Source organism: Spermophilus citellus (assembly GCF_964194105.1).
Source record: "Spermophilus citellus genome assembly, chromosome: 17".
Classification (NCBI taxonomy): Eukaryota; Metazoa; Chordata; class Mammalia; order Rodentia; family Sciuridae; genus Spermophilus; species Spermophilus citellus.
The window spans coordinates 76,426,516-76,441,724 of NC_138199.1; the positions used below are offsets into that span (position 1 = coordinate 76,426,516).

The 15,209-nt window shown below is 54.7% G+C and overlaps 2 protein-coding genes across 6 annotated transcripts in view; one reads left to right on the forward strand and one right to left on the reverse strand.

The window, feature by feature from the left end:
• The window catches only part of TBC1D16 (TBC1 domain family member 16), a gene marked incomplete at its 3' end in the record, with an annotated part of 70,892 nt that extends 69,659 nt beyond the window's left edge, over positions 1-1,233 (reverse strand). For 3 of the 5 annotated variants that reach the window (XM_081272744.1, XM_081272745.1, XM_081272743.1), the window contains exon 1: positions 695-812. Of the gene's footprint in view, positions 1-694 lie in introns of all 5 variants that reach the window. The other 2 variants (XM_081272747.1, XM_081272746.1) reach the window with 2 other exon arrangements.
• The window catches only part of CCDC40 (coiled-coil domain 40 molecular ruler complex subunit), a 37,852-nt gene continuing 23,875 nt past the window's right edge, over positions 1,233-15,209 (forward strand). The window contains exons 1-7 of the mRNA XM_081272742.1: positions 1,233-1,530; positions 2,800-2,863; positions 3,229-3,699; positions 8,185-8,299; positions 9,045-9,208; positions 9,962-10,045; positions 10,119-10,338. Of these exons, the coding sequence (XP_081128868.1) occupies positions 1,502-1,530; positions 2,800-2,863; positions 3,229-3,699; positions 8,185-8,299; positions 9,045-9,208; positions 9,962-10,045; positions 10,119-10,338 (1,147 nt within the window). The 5' untranslated portion in view covers positions 1,233-1,501. The remainder of the gene's footprint in view (positions 1,531-2,799; positions 2,864-3,228; positions 3,700-8,184; positions 8,300-9,044; positions 9,209-9,961; positions 10,046-10,118; positions 10,339-15,209) is intronic.

The window sequence follows — 15,209 nt, forward strand, 5'->3', positions numbered from 1 at the left end:
CAACTTCCGAGTGTGGGAATAACAGGATTTCAAGATTCACCACCTTCTGGCAAGTTTCCTTGGGTTATTTTTAACAATCCTAATTTTTTTTTCATTTTTCTTTTTTTTCTTTCTTTCTCTTTCTTTCTCTCTCTCTCTCTTTTTTTTTTTTGTTTGTTTGTTTGTTTGTTTAAGGGAAGAATAGGCAGAAGAGCCCAGATCAAAAAGAAGTGAGTACCCTGACATGTGGATCTTGAACAGCCCAGTCCACCCGACCTACAGGCCCGAAATGCTAAGACAGCGCGGGCCTGGAGTGGAGGGCACCTCGGGCCAGTGTCGCCAGCGCTGGCACCCCACGAGTTCCCATCGGCACGCTCTGCCCATCAAGCCAGACAAAGAACGCAAGTTCCGGGGCCCACGACTCCAGACCGCTGGGGCCGAGTCGCCCGGAATTAGGCCCGCGGCCAGCCCAGGGAGCCCACTCGCCTTGGAGGGAGGCCCCGGGTGCCTCGGGCGCGACCCCGGGTCCTGCCGCCAGGACCCCGCTCCCGCTCGCGCTCCGCGTGCCTCCGGCTGCGGCCGGCCCCCGGCCCCTCCCGGCTGCAGGCCGCACCCCCCGCGCGCCCCACCCCAGCTCCGCCGAGCGGCGCCGCCGCGTCCCGAGCGGGCCCAGCTGCCCCCGCCCTCGCGGCTCGGGCCGGGCCGCGATACTCACCCGGGTCGCGCCGCGGGGGCCGGACCCGCGCCGGCTCCGGGAGCCGCCACCGCCGCCGTCGCTGCCGCCGCCAGTGAGGCGCGGTAGGGCGGGGACGCGTGGCGAGGCCCGGCCCCCGGCCCGCCCCGGCCTCCGCCCAGGCCCTCCCGGACCGCCCCCGGGTCTCCGCCCCCAGTCCCCCGCCCTCCTGCCGCCCCCAGCCTCGGGATCTGGCCCTCGCCGGGCCGCGCACTTCCAGCCTCGCCGCCGGCTCCTGTCCCGGGGACGCTGCCCTTTAAGGGAGCGCCGCGCCTCGCGGAGAGGCGAGGTCCCTCGGACGCTCCCCGTGTGCGCTCGCGCTCCCCCAGCTCCTTCTGCCTTTCCGGTTTTCGTACTCGGGGGTAGGAGGCAGGACACCCTCCGGGAAGCGCTGGGCATCCTTGCTTCGCCCAGGGTTCCCTCTGGGAAGAGGGCGCCCGAGCCCCCAACGCGGGAGATGGAAAGGCGGAGTCCCCAACCCCTGGCGCCCCGACCCAGCCTGCCACCCTCGGGGCCCCTAGCCGTTAGGTCCCCGCACATCAGAGAGGCCCAGCTGGACGCACGTTACACTAAGGAAACTGAGCCCGGGCGGCGCAAAGCTCGGACACAGCGGTGGAAGACCAGATTTATGCTTTAATGTACACTTTGGGTGCGCTCCACGTGCCCACGGATAGCTCAAAGGCCGCGCCGCCCTGCGCGGGGCTCGGCCCCCGCGCCCCCGCGCGGTCCCTGCCCCTCCGCGCGGTCCCTGCCCCGCCGGATGTTGACGGCGTCGCCTAGCAACACGAGATGGCGGAGCCGGGCGACGAGGCCGAAGGGTAAGCGGGGCCAAGGGGGCAGCCGGCCAGGGAGCAGCCCGCCGCGCTCGTCCGCAGTCCACGCCGGGGTGGCCTCGCGTCGCCCCCTTGGCTCTCTTGCTCCTTTCCTCCCCCTCTGTCCCTTCTCCCACTCCCGGGGCTTTACCGACCCTCCGCGTGGGCCGCCCGCCCCTGCCCCGCTCCCTTCTCACCTCCAGTCCTTTGTCCTCCCCTACCCTCCCTCTTCCCCTACTCCCAGCGCTTTCCTCGCCTGAAGACCCCGGACTCGCGCACCTTGCAGTAACCATAGCAACCACTGCGCTGCTTGGCTCTCGGGGCTGCGGAGTAGGGATCCCGTCCATGGGATGCTGGGGACACTTCTTGTGACAGGAACCTTAGCAGTCCCTCGCCTCTCTCCTGCAAGGACGGATTCCCAGTCACAGGTTGGGGGGGAGACAGGCGGTCCCCCAGATGTCACCTCTGCCTGGGGCCCAGCGCTTTCCCTGAGCGCACCTAGAGGGGCGGTTAGGTAAAGACGCACGCTGCCAACCGTGCACTCTGCTATGCTTTATGTAAAAGGACAAACCCGATTTTAAAGAATCTGGACTTTTTGCGTAGACACCTCCGTATTGCTTCTTGTTTTGTAAAAGGGTAGGTCTCTATGAACTGATGGAACAATGTCCAGGTTGAGCCCAAAGAGAAGACTAAAAGTAAAACAATACATGCAGCACACTCTAAGGGGTGGGGCAGGGGTTTCGGGCTAAATGCATAGGAAAAAAATCTGAAGGAATACAATTGTGTCCTAAATCGCCTCCTATTACCAGTGGTTATCTTGGGAAGGACAGGAAATCACAGCGGTTGTCATTGTTTGTCCACAAGTATCTATATTGATTTGCTTTAAAAAATAGGTTTTAATTTTTAAAAAACATAATAGTTTAAATGTAAATCATAATGTTCTTGTTCTATGTAAACCACTGGGAAGCTGACAAAGAGTCTTTGGGGCTTCTGACCTTTTTGGTGCGATTTTTTGTGCTTTGTATTTACTGTCCCCAGTTTTGTCCCAGACACAGTATAGTCAAGGTGACCTTTCTGCAGTGCTCTGTCTCGTGCTCCCTGGATGTTTAGGTCATTGTGGTTTCCACTCATTCTCAGAGCTCTTGGCACCTGGGACACCTAGCAAGTGTGATCTGATGATGGGCAAAGTCCTGGCTGAGAGCCCAGGCAATAAGCTGACCTACAGAATTGAGGAGGGGATACATGCCAACTGTGGGACTGTTTCCCTAAAACCAGGTCTCACCTGGAAGTCGGATTGGCCTCTGGAGGAGAGGAGAACCAGGAAACAGAAGGCCAAGCGGTAAAGTTCCCTCTGGGAAGAGTTGTTCTGGGCTTGTGTTTACCAGGAGGTAAGGGGGGAGCTTGCTGGCCTCAGTTGTGTAAGGGTCCTTTCACCTGGCACGGGGGACACACTCAGTTCAGTTACAGGGAAACTGGTTTTCCTTCCACTTCATTTTAAATCCCAGCTCTGGGGTCGCCCTGAGTTTTCCAAGACTCATTTCCTGTAATGAAGTCGAGAGCATGGAGGCAAAACAGAGAGGGTAGACCCAGCTTGAGACCATCTTAGTGATGGGAGGCATGTGAAGGCATTTCCCGACTGAGCACAGCCCCTCCCAAGACCCTTTATCCTTTGATCCTTGCTTTTCCCCTGCCATCCCGTTGTAGGAATCACCACCGCTAGAGAACAATGACCAGATAAGCAAAGAGGCGGCGGGTGCCTCCTCGGAAGAGCAAATCACCACTGAAGGTGAAGTGGGAGGGGAAGGCTCAGATGAGGAGGACATCGCTGAGGATGAGGAAGAGTCCCCGGAAGGACAGGTTGCTGTTGAAGATAACGCAGAGGAGGAAGACGCGTCCATTGGGGAAATCGTACCCTTTTCTAATGTGGAAGTCACAATGGTTGAAAGACGAATCAGCTCTGCACAGTCCATTCATTCAGATGCCAACCTTCAGGAAGAGCCAGAGGATGAAAGTGGCCCTGTACATCTGCAGGAAAGCGTTGAAGATTCCTATCAAGAAGCCGTTGAGCCATCGGAATCAAAAGGGGCCATCTCCAGAGAGCCCAGTCTGCAGCCAGTCGCAGGCCCCTCTGAGCAAATGGGCCCAGGTGCTTCTGAACCCACAGAGGACAGCTTGGTGAGTAGCCCTGGGTTCTATTTTGTGAAAATGTCTTACTGCCCATGTGGCTCATCACCCTATGTAAACAGCTTAAAGACACACTACAACCCAAACTGCAACCCCTGTTAGGATTCTGAAGCAAATTAAGCCTCGGAATCTACTAGCCTATTCCAAGAGATCCTGGACTTCAGTGCTCCCACACCCACAGTGGTTGACTTTCATAGCCACCCTCCACATCAGGACATCCAGAGCAACATGAGCCAGGATGGTGGCCAGGAGTCACAGGGCTCATGTGCTCATTTCAAGAGCATTTGAGATCTGGCTGGCAAGAAAGAGAAACTCAATTTTTTATTTTAATAAGTTCCAGTTAATTTACATTTAAATGGCCACCTACTGCTAGGGGCTAACATATTGGACAGTGCAGTTCTAGGTAAAACATAATGAGAATAGTTACATCCTATTTTTTTTTAGACAACTACCAACTTACAAGAAAAAATAATGTTACAATATAAGGCACATTTTATTTCCTCAGGCATTCAAAAGTAAGTTGCTGACCTGCACACGATCATCTCTGAATGATTTTATGTGTTTCCCACAAATAACCATTGAAATCTGAAAATTGAGAGTAGGGGTGTAGCTCAACAGTAGTGCTGGCCTAATATGCTCAAGGCCCTGAGTTCCTTCCCCAGCAGTAAAAATAATAATAATAATAATCTGGAAATTGTGTTGCTACATGATCAAATAAGTTTCAGCCTCATTCACATTTCACCTGACGCCCCAGTAACGACTTTTCTAGCAGGGACGTCCTGTTCGGAATCACACGTTGCCTTGACTCTCAGATCCCTTTCGTCTTCTCTCTCTGTCCATTGATGACCTTGACCTTGTGAAGACCAAGGACAGTTTCCTTGTACAATATCCCCACTGGGATTTGCCTGGGTTTTCCCATGAGGAGGTTTGGGTGACCATCTCTGGCAGGGTCACCACAGAGGTGGTGCCCTGCTCTCCACTGCAACTACCAGGCAAGGCCTGGTCTAACACCCTAACTGACCATGTTCATTTTAACCACTTGAACCACTGTGAAGTCAGTCTTTAATCTTTGCATTTATTAAAGTACCTTCATGAGAAGGTACTTTTTATTACAATATGAAAATGAATGTGTATTTAGAATGAGAAAAAAATCACAACAGAGTACTACCATTTATTTAGGACTTATTTCTCTTGGGTATTGTATACAGGTGTTGCACACCTTTTGCCAGAGTTCTCCCTAAATGTTTCTTATTTTTTTAACTCTATTGTAAAGGGATTACAATGATTTGTTGCTGGTTTACAGAAATACAATTGATTTTTCTTTATTATCCTTACATTCTGCAAGGTTGCTCAACTCCCTTGTTAGGAGAATCCATAAGTTTTTGTTTTCTTTTTTTCCCCAGAGATGATCCTATCTTCTGAGAATAAAGGCAGTTACTGTCTTCCTTTTCAATGTGGACACCTTTTATTTCCTTTTCTTGCCTGATTGCATTGGCTAGACCTGCCAGCACAATGCTGATTATCTGGGGTGAGAGTGGACATCCTTGTCTTGTTCCTGATCGCCTGTGGAAATCTTTCAGTTTTTCACTGGGTTTTTTGTAGATGCTTTTTATCAGGTTGTTGCTATAGTTTGGATGTGAGGTGTCTCCAAAATGCTTCTGTGAATGCAGAGATATTCAGAGGTGCAATGATTGGACTGTAAGAGCTGTAACCTAATCAGTTTATCCTAGTTTGAATGGACTGACTAGGTGGTCCTGTTGGCGGGTACGGTGTAGCTGGAGAAGGTGGGTCACGGAGGCGTGCTCTCTGTGTGTCGTCTGTGTCTCTCTCTCTCTCTCTCTCTCTCTCTCTGCTTCCTGACGGCCAGGAGCTCACAGATTTCTCCCCCCATTCCCTTTTGCCATGATGTTCTGCCTCATCTTGGGCTCAGGGCAATGGAGTTGGCTGACCATGGACTGAGACCATTGAAACCATGAGCCCAGATAAACTTTGCCTCCTCTGAGTCGTTCTTTTTTAGTTGTAGTTGGACACAATGCCTTTATTTTATTTATTTTTATTTTTATGTGGTGCTAAGGACCTCCCATGTGCTAGGCGAGCGCTCTATCGCTGAGCTGTTCTTGTCTGGTATTTTGGTCACATGACACAAAGCTTCCGGACATACAGGTTGGGGGCGGGTCCCTTTATCCCTAGTTTGTAGGGTGTTAGGGTGTTTTGCTTTGTCTGTCATAAGTGTTAGATTGTCTCACATTCTTTGGGTGTCTATGGAGAAGATTGTGTGGTGTTTGTCTTTCTTACCTTTTGTTTATTTATTTGTCTATTTATTTATTTATTTGCAGTACTGGGGATGGAGCCCAGGGCCTCAGGCTTGCTAAGGCCTCTGCCACTAGCTACACACCCTGCCCCTTTTTTCCATTTTTAGGTTTTTAATCTAGGAGATTATACTGATTAGGAGCCTCACCCCCGGGCCCCTTAGTGGACTTACCAGTGTCTTCGACACCCCCCCCATGACCCATCTCCCACTCCACTGAGTCTCCTTGCCCCTCCCCTGGCCTCCCCACCACCCTTGAGCTCTGAAACCTGCCCTAGGAGGAAGGTGGGCCTCACCACTCAGTGCTGGTTCTGAGCTGGGGGCCCCAGCCCGCAGCCTCTTTCCTGACCTTAGGGCTGGGTTGTTCTGGAAGGGGAGAGGCAGAGGGGGAGCGCAGCGCTTGGACTCTGTGCCGTGCCCTGATGTCACCTGTCCTGACAGCAGCCCTGCAGGAGCCACCGTCCCCCCATAGTACAGGTGGAGGCCTCCTCGCCTGGGCCAGGCCAGCCTCCCTGCAGACAGCAGCTCTTGCTCCGAGAGAAGCTGCCATCCCCCCCTGCCCCCATCCCGTGAAACCTGAGATTCAGTAACTCTGGAGAATCGCAGCATTCAATATTTGATGAGCCTCAATTAGGCTTAATGATGACAAGTGACAAATGCGTGATGAAGCCGCCTTTAGGAGCTGGACGTCAGTGAGCGCAGGCCTCTGCGGGTGATCTATGCATCACTCCTTCACTGTAGACCCTATTTGCACCCTTGGGCCCAGGTTTCTGGAAGATTCCTGGGGATGCAGTTTCCAAATACGATCACCCAGAAGTTCAGAGACAAACCCCGAGAGAACCCCACTCCCCTCCCCCCTGCTGGCTCCCTCTTGGGAGAAAATAGGATGATGAGCGGACCCTGTGGGATTCAACGGTGTGTGGACGTCACTGGCTTCTCATTAGGAGAAGCCCATTCTGGACACTCTGGAGATAGGCTCCGGCCACCGCACCTCCATAATGTCACTGTGGCTCTGGATGCTGCTGGGACAGTTCCTAGGGCTGGGGTGCAGCTTGGCGTTCGAGCGCCCGCCTGGCTGAGTGAGGCCCTGGGGTCCTCCCTAGCACCGCAGGAAAAAGAATGTGGGGAGAGGAGGGGGCAGCGTCAGGAGAGGGACGGCAGGAGGGCACAGGCTGACAGCTGGGACTCCGGCCTCTGCACAAACTTGGGTGAGCACTTCAGCTGCCACAGGCTGTTCTCCCTGTGGGTCACGGGGAGGGCGAGGGGAGCGGGTACGCGGGATCACTGTGAGCCGCGGCCAGTATTCACCATTCAGCGGCAGCAGTGATGATGTCCATAATGATAATTGCTCTTTAAAAGCCAAAACAGCCCCAGCTCCACGGAGACAGACAGGTAATAAAAGCCAGAGCAGAACCAGGTGTTTGTGTCAAGGGGAGATATTGAAGATGAGTGGTTTGAGAGAAGAAAGGAGCCCTTGATGGCTGTGGAGACTTTCCTGCATGCTCAGGACAGGGGTCCCCCCACAGGCAGATGGGCATTCAGAGTGAAGAATCCGCCCGTGTCCACACACCCTTGTGCAGGTACTCAGCTGTAGGTCCGGACCAACAAAGACCTTCCCCAGAATCCCTAAGGCAAGGGCTGGGTGTTTTCTATCTTGGCCATTTGCAAAAGCCAAATAACCTTCCTGTCCAATTTTCTACTGCTTTCACAACTAGGTTGCATTTGAACAATGTAACGAACCAAAATCAAATAACCTCCCTGTTGTGACTGAGTCCTTGTATTAATCAGCTTTTCGTCACTATAATGAAATGCCTGACCCAGGCTCCTTATGAAAAAGAAGAGGTTTATTTAGCTCAGAGTTTTAGAGGCTGGAAGTCCACACAGCGCAGCACAGGCTCTGCGGGAGGACCACCCTTGGCATGGATAGCGGTGGTGGGAAGGCGTGCAGGCGTAAGCAGAGGGAATGGAGGGGCCGATCCATGAGAACCGCTCAATGGGTCCCATGAGAACCTCCTCAGGGCACCCCCAGTGATGCAAGGACCGGGCCGGTCCCATCACAGTAGCCACATCCAGGGACACGCCTCTGCTCACAGAGCCCTTGTGGAGACTCAGACCGTATCCCAGTCACACCAGCCCTCGCTGATTTGTTTTGCCTGTTCTTGCCACAGACGGAAGCACAGAAAGACGCCCAGCAGAAGGCCTTTCCCATGGGGACCGGACACCACGTCAGACTGAGCCTGGACAACATCGCAGAGGATCTCCCCCAGAGCACGCAGGAGCCAGGTGGGGTAGCGCCTGGGGCCTCCTTGTTTCCTACGCTGGGGACTACAGAAAGTCCTCAGCAGACGCAGCACGCACCAGCATTCCTCTGTTCTACTCAGTCCTTACTCTAACCCTGCAGAGTAGAACCAGGCTCCAAGCACCCTAGGAGCCAGTCAGTGATTTATCCAAGTCAGCGGCAGGATGGGGTCTTCATGCAGAGCCCGAGAGGCCCCACCCTAGTCCCTGCCTCCTGGTCCCCGGGGGAGGAGCCCTGGCACAGCAGCCCTGACCCCGGCGTTGTGCTGCCTGACAAAGGCCTGCCAGGAGGGCCCGCGTTTTCACCTGGCTGTGGCAGCCCTGTGTGGGCATGGGGGCCAGATGGCAAGGTGCTTACTCCCCAGGGAGCACCTGCCCACGAGCCCTCACGTTGTGCACAAACGACCGAGAACAGCACATGTCTAACCCCATAAAAAACAGAGCAGGCCTCTCCCCCACCAGAGGAAGACGCTGCTCCCAGAGCCTCCTTCATCATCTCCCTGCTTTTTCAATCTTGCCAGCTGTTCCCAGCAACACCCGCTTCTGGTCCCTCGCGACACCGGGGCTTCTAGGAGCAGGGACCGTGAACCACCTCTGAACCCTGAGCCTTGGTGGGGTGGCTTTCCCTTCTCTTTTTCATCGTGCCCCACGGTGGGGCAGCTTTGCGGCTGCCTCCCCTAGAATACGATGATTAGACCCCTTTCCAGCAACATCCTGGTTCCTCCCACAGAGGAGCCCCAGGCCAGCCCTCGGGAGGAACCCCTGACGGCCTTCCTGGACCGGATCCAACAACTGACCTCCGAGGAAGAGGCCCTGGAGGACAGAATCGAGTCCGACGAGAGTGAAGAGGCTGAAGAAGAGGCATCCCAACTGGTGGTTCTGGACCCTGAGCACGTAAGAAACACTTCTGGGCTTTGCTCCCACTCTCCACAGGGGAAGAACGGCATAGGCCTCGGACCCCCTGCGCTGTGTGGGTCTCACCTGCTCCGGAACGGTCAGCTGCACTTTGGGCCCACTTGGCAACGAGTGCTTTTCTTTTAGATGAGTGCACCTTTCCAGCCCAACCCTAACACGTGGGACAGACCACGCTGGGGCAGACCACTTGGGGGTAGCCACCCTGGACATGGCAGGTGCTGAACAGGCCCCTGGCCTCCACCCTCCCATGCCAGGAGCACCCCCTTCCTTGTAACACCCGAAAATGTCTCAGACTGTGCTGAAGGGCGGTGCTGGGGGCAGAATCACCCGGCCGAGAGTCACTGCCCTGAGTGCCCCAACCAGCTTGTAGTTTCTTGTCCCAGCCCCTGGCAGAAAAAAGGGAATTTTGATTTTTGTAACCCATTTAGAAAGTTGTGATGCTCCAGGCAGCCAGAGGAAGGAGCGGGGTGCACTGGGAAGTTCTTTGCCCATACCTCTGAGGCTGGCACCCCGGCCACTGGTCATACCACCACCCGCCCCAGGGAACACTAGGAAGGCCACCACAGCTCACTACCCTTTTGCCATTCGGTTCTGCAGTGCTCATCCAGTAGGACGCCGGGCAGGAAATGGGGCGCACGGCTATCTCTGTGCCCCCGCGCATGCACAGGAGGGAGGTGGGTGTCCCTGGACTAGGCCCTGCAGTCACTGGCACACGCTTTTCCATTGTCTTAGCCTCTGATGGTCAGGTTCCAGGCTGCCCTGAAGAGCTACCTTACCCGACAGATAGACAAGTTGAGGCTGGAACTCCAAGAGCTGGTGCGTATGGGTCCCGTCTCCCACCCAGGCTGGGCGCTGGCATCCCGTGACCCTGTTTCTCTCTGCGGCGCAGGAAGTGGCCACCAAGCAAAGCCACGCCCAGCGGCAGGAGCTGGGCGTCAATCTCTATGGAGTCCAGCAGCATCTGGCCCGCCTGCAGATGCAGCTGGAGAAGAGCCAGGACCGCCACTCGGTGGCAGCGTGCGAGAGGAGGCAGCAGGAGGAGGAGCTGCGGGAGGCGCGCGCGCTCTACAACAAGACCAACGCGGCCGCCAACCAGGAGCGCAAAAAGCGTAAGGCGCCTGCGCCACGTGTGCGTCCCCTCCCCTCCCCGTGCCCTGGTGGGTGTCCAGTCCTTCCAACGACGTGTTTTTTAAAATGACCCGCGGGACAGCCATCAAAGCCAAACGTGTGTGGGCACCGTGGAGGGGTTCCTGGTTGGTTTGTTAAGGAAGACCCATAAATTTCTTTTTAAAACTCGGGCAAACCCTAAAACTGATAATAGTTCAGTAATCAGGGTTGGAGACTCAAAAACATGGGGATGGTGGGGTCTACCGAGGTCGGGTCCCGAGGAAGCTCAGAGCAGAGAGGGTAGGTTGGGTTTCATTCCGACGACGAGGCCATGCTGAAGACGCAAAGGCGGGTCCCCGCAGCCCCGCAGCCAGGGATGGGGCAGCCTGATGGGAAACCAGGTAGCGGTGGCTCCAGGAACCAGGGGGAGCAGTGGCAAGGCCTGAAGCACTCCTGGTCCTGCACAGAGGGCACAGGGACGGGGAGCAGTGGCCTCCTCTTGTGGTCACTGGGAGTCAAGTCTCCAACTTTCTTTGTCGACGCTACACTAATGTAACAGGGAAATAGCCTAAAAAAAATCTGGAAGGAAATAGCACCTTAGGTATATCCCCCTGTTCTGGAAAGAAATACTTTGAGCCCTGAGAAATTCAGGAGGAGTTTCCAGACCTTTCCAGGTCCAGGTCTGTGGTTCTGCCGGAGAGCCCGTGGGGCCGTCAGCAGTGGGCAGAGTTTGTTTGGGTCATGGTTCTGGAGACTGGGAGCTCCGGGATCGAGGGCCAGCACCTGTGGAGTGCAGCATCCCCCAAGGCAGCAGAGCAGAGGGGAGAGAGCAGGAGAGTGGGCCTGGCACCCCCAGCCCTTCATGAGTGGCAGGAATCCGTCAGGAGTGGGTCCTGGTGACCTGAACACCCCACCACCCCTGGTGCCTTGGGGGTCACATTTCCAGCATCTACTCTTGAAGGACACATTCAGACCATAGCATTTACCTCCAAATCAACCCAAAACACAAAACAGAAGGCGACAGACACACTGAAGCCAAGGAGCCACGTCTGGACTGTAGTGGAAATTGAAGGGGACACGTGTCCCTACAGTGAGCCAGGTACCATGGAGCTGGCCAGCTCCTCTCTGCCGCGGCCCTTCTGGAAACAGCCAGACACCTGTGGGGACCTCATGTGATGAGGGCAGGAGCAGAAGCCACTCAGCCTGGCGGGGATGGCCGCGGTCAGCACACTTTTATCCTTCTCAGCTTCAAAAATTCAGTCACAGTTGTAGCCCTGGCCACAGGGCTGCTGCCAATGCACTGGCCCTTAGGTGACACCTGGTGCTTGGCCCCTCCTGAGTGCCCTTGTCACCCACCTCAGCCACTAAACCTTCCCATCAAAACAGAAGCCATCCTGGGGCTGGCGGCCAGCGCAGCCCACAGACGTGGAGCAGATCTGGCAGCAGACACACACCAGTGGGTATCCTGTGCGAGATTTCAGAGGACATTGCATGGTAAACGAGAACACAGGGTTAGGAAGAATGATCCCTGGAATTAAAAAATATAACCAGCTCCCAAAAGAGGCACCCAGCAAGTGAATGTTGTTGGAACTGAGTTTGTGGACGGAAGGCCAATTTGAGGAACCCGCCCTCGAACTGAGAAGGAGATAAGCAGGGAGAGATCTGGGAAAGTCAGGGTTCAGGAAGAAGCTTCAGGAGGTGAGAAGCAGTGACCAGTGACGCTCAGACCTGGCACGAGATCGGGAATGACAGATCTCCGCATCAGGACAGCGGAATTCAGAATAAGCATGGCTGGACGCGGCTGCTGACATCTTCAGGTTCCAAAGGAAAAGGAGACGACGCTTCAGACATCTCCACAGGATGACTCCAGTGCCCGAGGAGGGAGCAGCAGCTGGTCAAGGCTGGCCCTGGAGGGACCAGGGAGAGGTAGAGCACCCCTCCAGCCAGACGGGACTCCTGACTCATCTGGTGGGGCAGACAGGCATGGCTCGTTTTGTTTCTTTTCTCCTCTCCTCCGTTTCCCCTACCCTCTCCTTCTCCTTCTCCTCTGTTTTTAATGTGGCAGCCTAGTGACCAGTGTGGCGGTGCCCAGAGTTCTGAGGACTGGATACCCCCTGGACTGGAAACCCCCGGTGGGCATCCAGTCCTTAAAACTAGTTACTTTTAAAATGACCAATAAACTTGGGGCTGGGGATGTGGCTCAGGCGGTAGCGCGCTCGCCTGGCATGCCTGCGGCCCGGGTTCGATCCTCAGCACCACATACCAGCAAAGATGTTGTGTCCGCCGATAACTGAAAAATAGATATTAAAAATTCTCTCTCTCTCTCCTCTCTCTCTTTAAAAAAAAAAAAAATTCGGGGCTGGGGATGTGGCTCAAGTGGTAGCACGCTCGCCTGGCATGCCTGCGGCCCGGGTTCGATCCTCAGCACCACATACCAGCAAAGATGTTGTGTCCGCTGATAACTGAAAAATAGATATTAAAAATTCTCTCTTTCTCTCCTCTCTCTCTTTAAAAAAAAAAAAAATTCGGGGCTGGGGATGTGGCTCAAGTGGTAGCACGCTCGCCTGGCATGCCTGCGGCCCGGGTTCGATCCTCAGCACCACATACCAGCAAAGATGTTGTGTCCGCTGATAACTGAAAAATAGATATTAAAAATTCTCTCTCTCTCTCCTCTCTCTCTTTTAAAAAAAAAAAATTCGGGGCTGGGGATGTGGCTCAAGCGGTAGCGTGCTCGCCTGGCATGCGTGCGGCCCGGGTTCGATCCTCAGCACCACATACCAGCAAAGATGTTGTGTCCGCTGATAACTGAAAAATAGATATTAAAATTCTCTCTCTCGGGCTGGGGATGTGGCTCAAGCGGTGGCGCGCTCACCTGGCATGCCTGCAGCCCGGGTTCAATCCTCAGCACCATATACCAGCAAAGATGTTGTGTCCGCCAAGAACTAAAAAATAAATATTAAAAATTCTCTCTTTCTCTCTCTCTCTCTCACTCTCTCTTTAAAAAAAATTCTCTCTCTCTCTCTCTCTCTTAAAAATAAATAAATAAATAAATAAAATGACGACCAATAAACTTGACAGAATCCCTTCGTGTTGGATGAAGAACAAAGGGAGATGACACAAAGCCACAGCGTGGGACCAAGAGCTATGCCAGGGAACTTCTGCCTTGCTTATTTCAAAGCGTCTGCGCATGGCTGACTCCAGCACTGTTGCCGTCCCTCACGGTGCTGCTCCGGGCAGGCACTGATTGCTCTCCCAGCCCTCCAGGGGCAGAAATCTGAGGAACTTTCCAGGCCTGTCCTGCAGCGCTGCTGACCACCGCTGAACCAGCACACCCTGGAGCCGCCCATGCACACAGGTCAGGTTCAGCAGCACCCGAGAAAAGAAGCGCCTGGCCACCAAGGAGGGCTCTCTTCTGGACGTCAGGCATAATGTGTGACTGGGAACCTGCCCAGTCAACTCGTTGAATTACACCAAAAGAGGGAAGAGGCCTTCTGCATGGACGCCAATGGGCGCTTGGTAAACACCCAGTCCACCCAGGCCTGAGTGCCCCCTGAGTGCCTGCCTGGAGGCCCCAGCCGAGCCAGGGGCCCGGGAGACAGGATGCAGCAGGTGGTGGAAATGAATCACGTCAAAGATGGACGATAACTGACCGTGGTGACGGTCAAAAGCTAATGGGAGAGGAATTCCACGGAGTGACTGCAGGCCAGATGTGCAGTTTCCTTCTACACAGTGACACGCGGCTAGGGAGGAGGATTTAAAAAGATACCATCCCCAGGAGCTATAGCAACCACAGGACCCTGGGGAACAAGTCCACAAGAACGGGGTGAGCCGTCAGGAGAAAACGATGCTAACGGGTGAGACGGAGCAGGCTTCACTGAATGGAGCAACCTGGTGGCTCCACAGGAAGGCACTAATGCATCAGTGTCACTTCTCTCTAAGTTAATAATAAATTTCGTGCAGCACCAGCTAAGGTCCATGCTGGGCTGTTTCTGGTGAGGTTGAGCTGATTGGCCAGTGTCTTACTTTGAAGCAACATTCGGAATTGAAGATCTCCACGGTGAGAAGTGCCCCCACCCCACCACCCCGGCCCCAGGCCACTGCCGAGGTTGGCTCAGGTGCCCTCCCTGAAGAGTACCTCTGCAGATATGAGCAGCTGCAGGAGGCTCTGTTGCTCCCTCCCGCCTCATCTGCACAGCTAAGTATTCCAGTGCTGCTCTCCTCCTGGAGGGTCCCGTCTGTCTCCTGGAGGGTCCCATTTCCACCATAAAGAGCTCTATGCCTTGAAAGTTGATTTGAAAATTACCTTGGAGGTCTAAATGCACAAGAGTACCCAAAAACCTCTGGAAAAGGAGACATCACGAAGGAGATGTCTGGTCAAGCGAGGAGGCTCCCTGGAACTCTGCCCCGTAACAGGAGGGAGGAAAGCAGCTGGCAGTTCCAGGGAGGAGCGGCCAGCGTTGGCGGAGAGCACCTGCGAACGCGCTTTGGAATCAGCTACTGAAAGCCACCTAATCGTGCAGGCTGCTTTGTTGGAGTCGCTGAGTTTCTTTTCAGTGCTGGGGAGGGAGCCCAGGGCCTCGTGCATGCTGGGCAAGCACCCCGCTGCGGAGCCGCACCTAGCCCGCTGAAAGTTCTCCATCTTCTGAAAAAGAAGTGCTTTGTCCTCCGTCGTTCCCACTCCAGGGAAATAAGTTCAGGTACAGTAAAGATTTAAGAAATTCACAAAAGCACGAGAAGAACACGCCAGGTCATCCCTCGTCACCTGGGGTGCAGAAGGTCTTCAGGCACGATGTGGAGCACAGAGGCCGGAGGGGAGGGCTTGGGCGGGTGGGATTACAGAAGAGCTGAAAACGTCCCTGTCAAGAATCACAAA